This window comes from Anopheles arabiensis, chromosome X (genome assembly GCF_016920715.1).
Source record: "Anopheles arabiensis isolate DONGOLA chromosome X, AaraD3, whole genome shotgun sequence".
NCBI lineage: Eukaryota > Metazoa > Arthropoda > Insecta > Diptera > Culicidae > Anopheles > Anopheles arabiensis.
The window spans coordinates 7355823-7370211 of record NC_053519.1 but is presented as its reverse complement, the minus strand read 5'-3'; the positions used below and the strand labels follow the sequence as shown (position 1 = coordinate 7370211).

The following is a 14389-nucleotide window of genomic DNA, read 5'->3' as shown; positions in this document are numbered from 1 at the left end:
AGCTCGAGAATTTTATAGCACTGTTACACGCGTTCGACCGTTCGCGCGGTTCTACAAATCGTATCGATTCGTCATCGCCCGTTTACTCCACTCCATTCCCTTTTGTTTGTTTGTTTCGATGCGCAAAGGCACAGTATGTTTATTTGTTTTGTTAATATTAAAGGCTTGTTTGTTGCGTTTCTGTGTGTCGTTTTCATTCTCCTGCCTTTCTCTTGCTTGCTTTTCCTTAATTGTTTTGATTTTAAATTAAGTAACAATTACAAAACCATCGCATCGTTGTTCCGCCGCTACGTTGATCGAGCCTTTGCGTCTGTCTCTCTCTGTGTGTGTGTGGCGTATGTTATGTGTATGTACGCGCTAAAAGACATGCGACACGTTCCGCTCGCATACCTGCTGCCCCATAATTATGTATAATAAACTGTTTTTCCTCTCGCTCTCCCTGTCTCTCTCTCTATTTCTCTAGCTCATTTGCTACAGATTTTTCTTCGTTTTCTGTAAGTGTGTGTGTGTGTTTACGGTGTGTTTGAGTGGCATTTTTTTCTTCCTTTTCTCCTGTTTTTTTGCTTCGATTTTCAATGTTGGTTTACCTTAATTTCAAAAAAAAAATACAATAACATTAAACAATCCAACGATGTGCGTGTGTACGTGTGTGTGTGTGTGTGTGTGTGATTGTATGTATGTGGGTGTGTCGGTGCGCTATTTACACGCGAGTCAGTCGTTCGCGGGCTCGCCGGCACCGCCGGAGCCGGCTGCGGCATCGGTGGGGCCGGCGCCCGGCGCCACCACACCATCCCGCTCGTCCAGTATCGCGCACACGTACTGCGCCATCAGCGCGTTGTCCGCCCGCTCGGCGTCGGCGGTGTACAGGCCGAGAAAGTCGGTCGCGAGCAGATGCTCGTAGTTCGCCCGCAGCTGGTACTTCTTCTGCAGGCAGCTGACGGTGAACGCGTGAAACTCCGGGCTGAACTCGTCCGCGTCCGGGTGGGCCGACTTAGGCAGCCGGGGCGGATCGTCCTTCACCACCTGCTTGAGCTGCTCGAACGGCGTCCGCCAGGTCGCGTACGGGAAGCGGCCGGTCGCGATCTCCACCATCGTGATGCCGAGCGACCAGACGTCCGACTTGATGTCGTAGCCGGCGGTCCGGCTGCCCGAGCCCGGATCGATCCGCTCCGGCGCCATGTACGGTTTGCAGCCCGCGTCGATCGTCTTCGCCACCGAGTCCACCAGGTAGCCTGGCAATCCGGGATGAGAGGAGAACATATTAAAAAAAAACGCACACACAAAAAAGCAGCCGGCAAGAGGCTCTTACCAGAGATACCGAAGTCGCACATCTTCACCTCGCCCCGCCGGTTCATCAGCACGTTCGACGGCTTCACGTCCCGGTGGATGACGCGCAGCTCGGTGTGCAGGTAGTGCAGGGCGCGCACGATCGCGAGCGCTATCTGGCGCAGGATGTACTCCGGGATGGTGCGCCCGGGGCGCTTGTACACCACCGGGTAGAACTTGTCCACGCTCGTGTCCATCACCTCCATGCAGATCCACACGTCGCCCTCGCGGAACAGCGCCCCGTAGAACTGGACCGTGTGGCGACAGTCGCTCGCCCGCATCGACACGTCCAGGTCCATCAGCAGGCGCTTCTGCTCCTGCGACTGGACGCCACCGCCCGGGCCGCCGCCCGCCCCCATCCCGCTCGTCACCGTGATGCGCTTGACCGCCATCACCGTGCCGGACGGCTGGTGCAGCATCTTCTCGACGATGCCGTACGCCCCCCGGCCCAGATCCGCCAGCTTGCGCAGATGGTCCGCCTCGACCACGAACGACCGCTCGCCGACCGTGAGCGTGCCGCGCTTGTCCAGGTTGCGCGGGGTCGCCCCCTCGGCACTGTCCGGCACCGTGCTGCCGCCGCCGCCCGCGCCAAGATCGCCGTCCAGCTTCAGCTTGATGCCCGGCGGTTTGTTTTTCCGCGGCATCGTGTGCCTTTCGCTCTGTGTGTGTGTGTGTGTTTTTTTTTTGTAGCGTTTGTTTGTTTGCCTGCCTGCTAGCTCGTGACGTTTGTTGACGTTGTGCCCGCGCTCAGCAGGTGTGGAGAGCAAGTGTGGCGGTTGTTGCAGCAACGCTCGCTAGCAGCAACCAACAACCCGTAACCGGACCCGGACCGACCAACAACAGAGCGAAACCTTGCGTGCCTCTACCTGCGGTTGTTGTAAAGTAGCGAACCGTAACCGCGACCGAACTGTCACCGCGACCAAGCGAAACTGTCAACCGCTCGGGTCACAATCGGTTCTCCGCGACCGTTTCGATCGGGTTTGACAGTGCGCACACACACACAAAGGGCAATCGGGTCCTATATGACGGCCCGCGAACGGGCTACAAATTTTCGGCTCAGTGAGTGTTAAATTAAAATCCCGAATCTCTGTGGGTAATTTCCTAAAAATGGGAAAAAGTGTAACTTTTGCATTTTCAACGTGAAATTGTGTACTGTTGCCTGCGTACAAAACGAGCCAATGGAGTGATGGTTTGTTTACATATCTTGTGCTACGGCGTTTTGACAGGTGTTGCACAAGCGTGTTTGAATCGACCGTTAGGCCTGGTTCTACGAAAATGGGCAAAATCAACCCTCCACGTTACGTTAGCGTTACGCGTAACACCTGTTTAGCTTAAACCCAAGCGACATATTTGCTGAACTCCTGTTTTAATCGTCGAGGATGATCAAATTGATGGATAATTATGACTTATTATTTATTATTTGTATGTGATAGCCGGTCTCGTAGTACAGTCGTCAACTTGTAACAACATGCCCGTAATTGGCTCAAGCCCCAAATGGACCATGCCGCCATACGTAGGACTGACTATTCTGCTGTGGGGGGTAATCCATAAGTCACTGAAAGCCAAGTCGACAAGTGGTACATGCAGGCCTTGACTGTCAACGGTTGTTGAGGCAAAAGAAGAAAAAAAATGACAGCAAGAAAAGCAATATTTAACAATAATTAAAAAAAAGTTCAATAATCGTTAATAAAGATTGGATTAATTGGTAGTTCACGTGTATCTAAAAAGTTTAAAGTAATTGTTTTATTTTATTGTATACTAATGAGAGTTTGCCAATTATCAATTAGAAGTTATTAAAATTATAAAAAAATCAAATAATAATAAAAAAGTATTTACTTATGTATTTATTAATCCGCTCCCTTATTGGTAAGACCCCCAAGTGCCACAAGTCCACTAAACGACCACTAAACGGGTTCTAAACGACTCATGCTCTCTACCTAAATGGAATATAGAAACACTTCGTTTAGCAGACGCGAAAAGGTTTATCGCTAGAACTAGAACAGCGATACGATTGTGTAATTACTAAACTCCAATATAAATCACCAGCACTGAAGCATATGAGATTCGAGTAATGGTCGCTGATGTTGATACGCGTGTATCTGACCACACCGATCATGCTTATAGATTTTTGCTCGGAAATTTAGAAGAATCTAGAAGATCTCCAAACAATTAGCTTTTATTTTCATCACAGCTTGAAATATATGTTTTTAATTTAATTATTTTTTTTTTTTCTAAAGAGCATGCAACGACTCTACCATGTAACGCAAAGGGTTGATTTTTCCTTTTCCCGAGGGCTGAGCCTTACTTATACCCCGAAAACATCGTTCCACTGAAGCTTCAACTCAGCGCTATAAACTAGAGCAGTGAAGGGTAATGGGGGATGTGGGCATGTCTTTAGTTTTCGTTTTGTTTCTCTCTCTTTACTACATTGCTTTTCCACCATTTCTTTCGAAACCCTCCGCCGCTCCTTCCCCTCCCCAACGCATCCCCATCGTTGATCGGTCAAAACCTGACCTACCGAAAAATTGAAGCAATAAAACACTCCCACACAAACGCGCACGCACACACAGAGCCATAGAGACAAGCTTAGTGTAGATCGACTTTATTCTCTCCCAAAAGAAGGTTTGAATTTTTCCGAATCAATTCGATAGCCATCGATTGGGGACCGCGACCACGACAAACAAAAAAAAAAACGACATTTCCCAGCAGTGAAAGATGTGAAAGCGCAGTGCCAACGAACGGTAACGTTTCACTGGGTGCGGTGGGGAGCGATGGTTCGTATTTTGCGAATTTTAAAGTGCGGTATTTTTCCACCCAAGCTGACCCATATATTGGGCCGGTCGACCTCGTGCGGGTCGTGAAATCAGTAAACCGGACCCAATTCTCCCATTACTCCCGCTACTCTTTACTGGCGTGAAATTAAAAAAAAAAGTGTCCGGAAGTTTCCCGAGCGGGGCGAATACAAACAACAACAACATCAACAACAAAAAACAATAAGAGAAAACCATTAAAAAAATACACACACCGTTCAACAATTTCACGGGTTCGTCGCCTGCCAGCGCGTTGGCATCTTTCGTGTACGGGGCAGCTTCCCGTCAGCGCCGTGCTTTCCCGTGGCTTTATGCAACTGGTCGCTACTGGTGCTTTCCCGCTCTCTCTCTCTCCCTCACAGTGCTGATCGGGGGTACTAGAGGAGCGGGGAGTGCAGTGTGGGAGCGTGGGCACAACAACAACAACGGCTGAAAGGTGTGTGAAACCACTCCGTTTTTGGAATTGTGCAGCAGCATCACGCCTAGCCGAACGCGTTTAACGCGCGAGCAGGATAGAACATAGAGAGAGAGAGAGAGAGAGAGAGAGAGGGGGAGAAAGAGACAGAGCGCTCGCGCGCAAGAGAGTGAGCAAGACAGTCGCGATGGGGGGAGAACTAACAAGCGTATGAAATGTACCGTACGATCATGCTCTCTCCCTTTCTCTAGATCTCTCTCTCTCTTTCTCTATTTCTCTCTCGCTCTCTCTCTCTCTCTGTATGTCAGTGGACTATTCCACCCTTCCCTTGCGTGTCCGGCGCGGCACTGGCACACGGTGGACGGTGGGTTTGGCTCAGGGGGTTGTGTGCCTCCAGCAGTTTGGTCATGCCACTGCCAATTCAGCCCGCGTTTGGTGCGCTTAAGTGAAAGCGCTCTCCCGCCGTACCAGCGCCAAACCAAAGCCAAAACCGCTCTTTCACCTGAATCACCATCACAGAGCGCATCCCACCCCCTTCCCATTTACTGAAATCGATCGTACCGCGCGACGTAGTGAATGTCCTTCAAGCAGGGTGCGAGTTGGTTGTGTGTGTGTGTTTTTTTTAATTTTTTTAGCAAGTTGTAACAGTTGCGTTGTGCAGTGTGGGAGCAATTGTGCTGGCGCTCCGTTGTGTGCTTGAGGATTTAGTGTGCGGCCCGCTAGTCGGCAAACGGTAAACAGAGGAAACATACACACACACACAGAGTGGTGGAAAGCTCGGGGAGCGAAGCGAAAAACCCGTTTTGTTTTTCCGCCGCCTCTTCTTCTGTGATCTATTCTTTACCCGCTACGATCAACCCACCGCCGTCGGCCATCAACGCAACGGCGATTCAGCAGCACGCCGACGAGCAAGCGACGAACCCTCGTCAAAAGTGTGTGTTTTTTTTTTTAAATTTATTTATTAGGGCAACAAGAAAGGGGCAGCCCCTGTGGGAAGATTACAAAATTGTGTCACGCGGGGCGGGGGTCTACTCCGAAAAAAACAAAACAAAAAACAGAAAATCAAAACAAAGGCCAGGTGAACAGCAGCACCCCATCAAAGAGAGAGAGAGAGCGAGAGAAGGGGAAAATAGTCAACCACAAGGGTCTGTTTTTTTATGTGTGCGTGTGTTTAGCTTGGTGGTGTCGTGTGCGATCGTCGTGTACGTGAATCAGTTAGTTGTGGTCCGTTATTGCAGTTCGATTTATGGATAGACGCATCTGTGGCGGCCGTGCTCTGTGTGCCGTCGCTCCCTGAACTGCCTGCGCCTCGCAACGCCGCTAAAACAGATGGCTCGGCTAGTGTGGGCCTTCCTGCTGCTGGTGGCGTGCACCTGCAGCAGCACGCACGCCAACGAACCGTCCGCCAAATCCGCCAAATCACTGCATCAACCGCAGCAGCTGCTGTCCCGGCGTGACGCCTTCGAGCTGGCCCAGGAGCGGGAGCAGGTGCTCGCCGCCCAGCAGTCGATCGCGTCCTGGCGCCAAACGCTGCACCAGCATGGCCGCCCGGCGGTGGCCGAGCCCGGTACGGCCGACCCGCCCGACGAGTCGGAGCTGCAGCGCCCCGAGCAGCGGCGCCGCCGCCGCCGCAAGCGGGCCGACCCGAAGGAGGGCGGCCTGAGGAACGAAACGCTCGGTCCGGACGGGCCCACCGACCCGGACGACGGCGGGGACGATCCGGACGCGTCCGTCGTCTGCTACGGGCCGCTCGGGTGCTTCCACGAGACGGAGCACCTGCCGGAGATGCTGCCGTCCTCGCCGGCGGAGGTCAGCACGCGCTTCCTGGTGTACACCACCACCCACCGGTAAGATTGCTACAGGACCCAGTTAACACACCAAACAGGAGACCTAAATTCCCCCCCCCCCCCCCCTTTTTATTGCATTGCGCCATTTGCAGCAGCGAAAAGCCGCTGATCGAGTTCACGTACGAGGAGCTGGTGGTGGCCGGGTTCGGTGCCGCCTACTGGGCGAACGGGACGAACGACACCGTGTCGATCCCGGTCGCGACCGGCACGTCCTCCACGCTGCTGCAAACGTTCGGCGACCTGAGCAACCGGACGGTGCGCGTGATCGTGCACGGGTTCGGCTCCAACTGTGGCCTGGTGTGGATCTACGAGATGCGCACCGCCCTGATGGCAGTGGTGAGTCATTTTTTTTCCATTCCTTTTTTCCTTTTTTTTTGCAGCCCACCCACTTACACAACCTTCTGCTTTCCTTTTTCCTTTTTTTTTTTGCTTGCGCAGGAAAACTGTACCGTGATCTGCGTCGACTGGGAGAATGGCGCGAAGCTGCCGAATTACGTGCGCGCCGCCGCCAACACGCGGCTGGTCGGGCGGCAATTAGCGCTGCTGTTGCGGCTGCTCCGCACGCACAACGGGCTGCGGTTGTCGCGCGTGCACCTGATCGGCTTCAGCCTCGGGTCGCACGTGGCCGGCTTTGCGGGGGCCGAATTCTCCACCCCCTCGGAGCAGGAGGAGCAGATGGAGACGGGCGAGCAGGAGCAGGAGGAGAAGGAGAAGGAGAAGGAGGAGCACGACGGCGGGGAGCAGGAGGCGGATGCCGATGAGTTGCAGCGTACGGCGCGGGCGGGCAACCCGTCGGCGCACCCGGGCACGGAGCGGCCCGCCAGCCGGGCTGGGCTGTGGCGCATTACCGGCCTGGATCCGGCGGGGCCACTGTTCGAGGCGCAGCCGCCCGAGGTGCGGCTGGACGCGGGGGACGCCCGGTACGTGGACGTGATACACTCGAACGGCGAGAACCTCATACTCGGCGGGCTCGGCTCCTGGCAGCCGATGGGCACGGTCGACTACTACCCGAACGGGGGGCGGGTGCAGCACGGCTGCACCAATCTGTTCGTCGGCGCCGTCACGGACATTATCTGGGGTAAGTGACTGTAATGACACTGTCTGTGTGTGTGTGTGTGTGTGTGTGTGTGTGTGTGTGTGTGTGTGTGTGTGTGTGGCCTCATTTGGAGATCGCGATCGCGCGTCCGATTCTAGCCCGCGTCTGGCGATCCAATTAAACTCGATGGCCTTCCCGCGACAAACGCAACGCAAACGCGGTTTGGTCAGGGCCGAGCCGGGCTAACGGTACTGCAGGGTAGCAGAGGAGAGGGCTGGGGAGGTATTTAATCCTCCGTGAAGGTGACAGCAATCAGTCCACCGAGCGGGACGAATCATGCCCCTAGAAACGGTGTTTTTGCACCTCTTTTAGTTTGTGTTTCGATTCACGGGCGTAAAATGGGTAACTCACTCTTAACGCTCTTTCGGATCGATTCCAGCTCACTTTATTGTCGTTAAATCGAAGACTCGTGAAGCTGCCAGGCTGAATTTGGACATGGACATGATTTAAATTGTTTTTTTTTTTTAAATGAAACTCACAAAAGAGTGACTGTAAGGCCGCGGGGTCATGGGCATTCTGAAGCTGCGAAAACATTCTCAAGCACTCATTTAAGTACAGACGCAAACCCGAGGCTGTCGTCAGTTTTTTTCTCACTCTGAGAAACTGCTATTGCTACTCAAGCTTTATTTGGAGCTTTAGTTAGAAAATGAGTGTTTGATCGCATGTTTTTGTTAAACGTTTTCAATTATAAACATTGGAAACAATTTGCAACGTAATCACCGATAACCGCATCATCAACATTCTCAAAGATTCTCAAAAGATTCGCAAAGCAATATTGTGTCGATTCTATAATTGTTGTGAGAACGTAGATCTCTCAAAAGCACTCATGAGTGCTTGAGAAAATGAGCGTTGAGAAACTCGATAACTCCGCGCCTTAAGATTCTATTCCGAACAAGCCCACGGGGTTTTCTCAAGCTGAGAACACATTCTGAAGCACTCATTTAAGTTTCTCAAGCACTGAAAACTTGTTCTCAGACGCGACCTCGCGGCCGTCGTCAATTTTTCTCACTCTGAGAAACTGATTAAGCCACTCAAGCTTTATTTGGAGCTTTAGTTAGAAAATAAGTTTTTGATAATTTTGGTTTTTTGTTTTTTTTTTAACTTTTTCAATTATCAACATTGAATACATTTTCCACAGCGATTACCGAAAATGACAATAGCACAATTGCTCATATTTCAGTTAGGCGATCGCTGTATCGTTAACTTTCTCAAAGATTCTCAAAGATTCTCAAACCGATTTTGTGGCAATTCGACAAACATTGACAATGTAGGTTTCTCAAAAGCACTCATGAGTGCTTGAGAAAATGAGCGTTGAGAAACCCCATGGCCCCGCGGCCTTAAAGAGCTTAGAGAGGTGGTGAGTTCTAAGGAATTATTTTGCCTGTTGCACTGAAACGACTCACCAGAGTCGCCTGATGTTTTGTCACTCAGTCACCAAATATTTACAATTTCACCAAATGCGAATGGTCTCTATGATGCTAATATGTGGGCTTTTCAGTTCTCGGAGATGTCCTTCAAATACGCTCACAAAATTGCGAACGGGCGAATGATGATTTGATTGAATCATCGCTCTTTTGCATTTTGGTAACTCAAATTTGGTTCCAATGGCGTTTAAATGAATTTCAAACGGTATATTAATACTTTTCATAGCCGATAACTAAAATATTTGATTTCAAAACTGCCAAAACATCGTTTTGATATCAAGAACGGCTGACTTGAATCTACTCTGGAGTTCTTAGACGACACATTCCTATCGAAATCTTCGAAACTTAAAGAATAGGTTAGTTGCAAATAAAGCTTTCTTGCTTAGCAATATTTAAGTCGACGTCGGAACATCTCTCAGAATCTCATCTTTGACTTTCACAATTTTCGCTGCCAATTTTTGTAAGCTCCAATCAAGCGTGATGGAATTGGATGTATGGCCTAAGTTGCCGGTCCTAAACCTATTGTGGTTGGAGGATCACATTACAACAGCGGAATAGTAAGGAGAAGGCCCAAGAAGCTGAATTCCCTTACCGAACCGTGATATAACCTCTCACATCAAAGAATAAGAAGAAGCGTGACGGAAATAATCGCTCAATCGTATGCATTGTTTGCGGGCGAAGAAACTAGAACGTTGAGTTCAATCTTCAACTCACACTATCTTTAAGAGTTAAGCAAAACGACAACAGAGTGAGTGCTGCTAGTGGAGGTGGAGCGCGGAAACAATCGATAAATAGATTTACCTTCCAAAAGAGTTATTTCTCACTTCTGGAATGAGTTCCTACATTGTGAGCTACTATCACTCATTAGGAATTATCACTCGAGAGAGTCATTGAAAGCACAAATGAATTGATCCGCTTTAAGTGAGTTCTGCTAATCTCCGCCAAGAATTCAGAATTCTTAAATGAGTTGAATGAAATTCGTTCTGTTAAAGGTATTTGTTGGAATTTACTCAGCTATTTCACAAGAAAGTAATAAAATGAGGTACTCCACTTCATGCCTTTGACATGTAACATACAAGTTTTCTTAGATCAACTGAAATATCTAATGATATTTAGATACTAGGTGTTACAAAAGGTACCTTGGAAGTAAAAATTGATGCATAATGCCATAAAACGGTGACCTTCAGAGGGAGCTTAGTAATAAAGCAGTGTCAACGACTGTATTCGGCTATCTTCAAATCTGAAGCCGACGCCCGAATTTTCCACTCTCCAAAACAAAACAAAAAAAGAAGCCAACAGTCCGTTACGGACACTTTAACACTCCAGCGCCACAATGGAATTGCTCCGAAAGGCAATTGCAATTTTGTTAAAACTAATTACTTCCTCCTTCGCCTGGGGGGCAGAAGGAGGGACAGGAATTTCTAGAAAGAAAAGAAAAAAAACGACCAAAACCCAACTTTCCGCCTTGCTGCGTGCTGTAAACGGTCACGACCACTGGCTTTCCCATCCCGAGGGCCCCCGCACCGCTTGCATCACACGAAACACTGTGTGACTCAATTCCTCTCTCTCTCTTTCTCTCATTCTCCATTTTCCGCTGTTCCGGCATTCTCCAGCACCGCCGACGACGGTCGAGGGTCGGTCGCTGTGCAATCACCGGCGGGCGTACAAGTTCTTCATCGACTCGGTCGCGCCGCGCTGCCACTTTCCCGCCTTCCCGTGCGAAAGCTACGACCAGTTTGCGGCGGGCGAGTGCTTCGACTGCGGCAACGGGACGGCCCGGTCCGCCTGCGGCCGCATGGGCTATTACGCGACCAGCCGGGACGTGGGCGGGTACGGCCAGCTGTACCTGCGCACGCGCGACGAGGAGCCGTACTGCGCGAACCAGTTCCGGCTGCGGCTGCGTAACGCGCCGGACGAGCTGCCGCTGCGCACGGTCGGCCGGTTCGAGCTGACGCTCGAGGGCGGCGACACCGGCAACGGGATCGAGGACGGGCAGCCGAGCGGCGGTGGCGGTGGGGCCGCCGCCCCGCCCCTGCTCACCTTCAACGAGACGTTCCATCTGGACGAGGCGCGGGAGGACCGCGAGTTCCATGCCGGCCAGTGGCTGACGACGATACTGGTGCCGCATCCGGCGCTGGGCCACCGGCCGCGGGCCCTCACGATCACGTACCGGCCGTACCGGGGCGGCTGGTGGCAGCGCTCGAGCGTCGGCAAGCAGCTGTGGCGCATCGGCCCGATCCTGCTGACCGCGGACGACCAGCGGACGTACGGGTCGTGCGCGACGCTCACGCTGCAGGCGGACGTGCCGGTGCGCATCGAGCTGCAGTCGATACTGCTGCACACGCTGGACGAGCCGGACGAGGACGGCATCGAGTGCCGGGCGGCCGAAGAGCTGAACCACCCGGCGCACACCGCCCACACCGTCGTCGGGGCTAGCGGACCGGCAGCAGCAGCAGCAGCACCGCTACCGCCAGCACCACCCAAGCCACCGAAAAGCTCGATCGATGAGCTGACAGTCGGCTCGAAGCATCCTGCCGGGCACGACCACTTCTCCTGGACGCCGGTCGCGATCAGCATACCGCGCCACTCGCCCCAGTCCGTGCACGTGAACGAAAAGCGCTCCTTCTCCGACGCCGTGCTGCCGGGCCAGCAGGAGCAGCAGGATTCGACTGCCCCCGGCCAGCAGCCGCTGCTGCCACCGACCGCCCAAACCGTGCAGCTGTTTCCCTCCCGGCTGGTGTCGTTCTTCGAGCGGGCGGAGCGGTACGCCCGCCGCACCTGGGACGCCCTGTTCAGCGGCAACGGGACGGACGGGACGAACGGCCTCCTGCCCAAGCTGGCGGCACCGCCCGACGCCGCCACCGACGAAGCGACGGTTGCGACGAGCGTCCCCGAGCTGCTGCTGATGTCGCCCGCCCGCCACTCGGAGGCCAGTGGCGCACCGCCCCCAGCCACCGGCAGCAGTCCGGCCCCAGGGACAAGCACGCCGCCGCCGCCGCCAACCGAACCGCCAACCACCAGCACCGAGATACGGATCGCACTGCCCACCTTCCGGCCGATGGGGCGCACGCTGGCACCGGACGGGGCGGTCGGCAGCGGCCGCCAGCACTACACCCGCTTCATACCGCTCGTGTACGAGGAGGGCAGGGATGCGGTAGCCGCCAGTACGGCCGGCGCACGGAAGGCGGCCGCCCGATCGCGGTAAAGCATCATGGGCGGCTGCGCAACCTTTTCTTTTACGATGTGATAGCATTTTCCCTTTTGTATCTTCACCGCCTCCCCACCCTCCCCCTGTAAACCAAACACATACACATACACACTGCCCACGCATACATTCATCTACGGAATATGTTTGTTTGTTTGTTTTTTTTATACATGTATACAACCTATTTACACGTTAGGATTACGATATTCGTTAGGGACGGGCGGAGATGAGTCCGCGCTAGTGTGTATGTGTGTTCGTGTGCGTGTGTGTGTGTGTGTGTGTGTGTGAGTGTGCGAGTGTGCGTCCCCGCTCGACGATACCCCGCTACTGGCGGTTCCTAGTTGTTATGTATATTATGCTTCTATTTTTTTTGTCCTGTGTAACTGCAACGAACGTGCATATGAAGCGAAATAAAGAATTTCATATATCCGGAGTATATACAACAGGGCCTATATTCATTGTCCGTCCCAGTGGTTAATTATGGTAAATCCGGCGTTACTTTATTTGGCCAACGAGCTTCCTCTGGACGATACAGGCGATCTGAGCGTCATAACATGCCCCTGTTTTCTTATGCCGCACTGACCTACGTCACGATCGGGTTCGTCGCTTGGTTCATCTTTCTCCGCCTTTGGATCGGCATCGATTCACATAGAGCCGTGTACTAGTGATGTGCTCTCTGGAGCGCACCCACGACTCCAATCCGCCCGGAGTCGTCCAGAGTCGTCCAGAGTCATCCAGAGTCATCCAGAGTCGTTCGGGGTCGGAGTCGTTTGGAGTCCTCTGGAGTCATTCTGAATCAGATTTGTCCGGGGGTCAAAAAACAAAAATATCCATTCTTGATTAGCCAAGTTTTAGTATCTTTGGGTTTGCTGTAAACATATATATTACTCTTACCTTTTGTTCCTTTCCATGCATTTTACAATTTGTAACAGTTTTCAGTACAGTGAAATCCCTCCAAGATGTAGTCTCCACAAAAAGAGTTGTTTCTTTAAAATGCATACTTTGCTAGTCCTGTCATACTTGTGTGTCGCTTCAAAATAAAAGTTTACGTGAGTTGCACATGCGATTTGGCTGTTTAAATGATCTAAGAGGATGTTTTGAACAGACAATTCACAAAACATATTGGCTAAAGAATGCCAAATTTTATTCCCCAGGGTTCTTGGACACTCCTGAGCAACAACACGTTGACTAAAATGTCCCTTTAATGTTTTCTAAATAACCAAATTTACACCTTACTCTGTACGACCGGCATACCCGAACATGCCGTGCATCTGCTACGTGAAGTTAAATAAGTTTGAATAAGTTTTGTTGTTTTGGAAATAAAAGGTGTATGGGGATGCAGCAGTGAGAAGAGCAAAATATGCGGGAACTCGAGCAAGTCAGAGAGGCGTACGGACCAATACGAAAGCTTTACCAAGCGATAGCAGGACACCGAGACAACGTTACACCTAACGTACCCTGCTGTCGCTACAAGGATGAAGATCAAGTTAGTAACCTTCCAGAGGTCCTTTCGCGGTGGGTTAGGTACTTTGAAGAATGACTCAACGAACAGTTTAACGAACAGCTAGAGGCTCCATTAGCAGATAGTGTTATCCTATTGCCATCTAGCATCGACGAAACCCAAAAATAGCAAGGCATTCGACACCGACGGAATCGCAGCTGAACTGGTTAAGGATGGAGGTGTACGACTAGAAAACGAGCTTCATCAAATTGTTACTGAGGTGTGGGATAGCGAATCGATGCCTTGTCATTGGAATCTCGGCATCATCTACCCCGTATACAAGAAGGGAGACAGGTTGGACTGCAACGACTACAGGGGTATTACGGTGTTGAATTCTTCTTCTTTCTTCTTTTGGCTCAACAACCGTTGTCGGTCAAGGCTTGCCTGTACCACTAGTGGGCTTTGGCTTTCAGTGACTAATTGATTTCCCCCCATAGCAGGATAGTCAAACCTTCGTATGGCGGCACGGTCTATTTGGGGATCGAACCCATGACGGGCATGTTGTTAAGTCGTACGAGTTGACGACTGTACTACGAGACCGGCTCAATACCACCTATAAAATCGGAATAATCGGATAATCGGAAACTATCAAAGAGGATTCCGACACGAGAAATCATCAGATCTTCACCATGTGGCAGATCTTGGAGAAGATGGCAAAATACTGACACGACACGTACCATCTCTTCAACGACTTCAAAGCTGCATATGATAGCATAGCCAGGGTAAAACTATACGACGCTATGAGCTCTTTTGGAATTCAGGCTT

General features: G+C 51.6%; 2 protein-coding genes across 4 annotated transcripts; one reads left to right on the top strand and one right to left on the bottom strand.

Annotated features, from left to right (window-relative positions):
• Positions 1-81: 81 nt before the first annotated feature.
• Positions 82-2268, bottom strand: LOC120906533 (dual specificity mitogen-activated protein kinase kinase 6). The gene is made up of 2 exons (XM_040318284.1): positions 1310-2268; positions 82-1232 (listed from the first exon to the last, which is right to left on the bottom strand). The coding sequence occupies exons 1-2, from the start codon at positions 1968-1970 to the stop codon at positions 712-714; spliced, it is 1182 nt and encodes a 393-aa protein (XP_040174218.1). The 5' UTR covers positions 1971-2268; the 3' UTR covers positions 82-711.
• A 1512-nt stretch (positions 2269-3780) lies between these two features.
• On the top strand, positions 3781-12561 carry LOC120906496. Of its 3 annotated transcripts, none has more exons than XM_040318227.1 (5): positions 3781-3948; positions 5727-6398; positions 6491-6734; positions 6837-7476; positions 10532-12561. In XM_040318227.1, exons 2-5 carry the CDS (start codon positions 5881-5883, stop codon positions 12121-12123), a joined length of 2994 nt encoding a protein of 997 aa, XP_040174161.1. In that variant the 5' UTR covers positions 3781-3948; positions 5727-5880; the 3' UTR covers positions 12124-12561. The 3 variants fall into 3 exon arrangements, with proteins under 3 accessions (XP_040174161.1, XP_040174160.1, XP_040174159.1); XM_040318226.1 differs by lacking the exon at positions 3781-3948 and adding an exon at positions 4898-5284; XM_040318225.1 differs by lacking the exon at positions 3781-3948 and having other exon boundaries at positions 4898-6398.
• Positions 12562-14389: the final 1828 nt, after the last annotated feature.

What these genes read in the sequence shown, in the direction of transcription:
- LOC120906533 (XM_040318284.1), bottom strand. Translation starts at nt 1,970, where the DNA reads ATGCCGCGGAAAAACAAACCGCCGGGCATCAAGCTGAAGCTGGACGGC. An exon ending in GTGCGACTTCGGTATCTCTG is followed by an intron (nt 1,233 to 1,309) that starts GTAAGAGCCTCT and finishes CCGGATTGCCAG; the next exon opens with GCTACCTGGTGGACTCGGTG.
- LOC120906496 (XM_040318227.1), top strand. Translation starts at nt 5,881, where the DNA reads ATGGCTCGGCTAGTGTGGGCCTTCCTGCTGCTGGTGGCGTGCACCTGC. An exon ending in GTGTACACCACCACCCACCG is followed by an intron (nt 6,399 to 6,490) that starts GTAAGATTGCTA and finishes CGCCATTTGCAG; the next exon opens with CAGCGAAAAGCCGCTGATCG. An exon ending in CGTCACGGACATTATCTGGG is followed by an intron (nt 7,477 to 10,531) that starts GTAAGTGACTGT and finishes GGCATTCTCCAG; the next exon opens with CACCGCCGACGACGGTCGAG.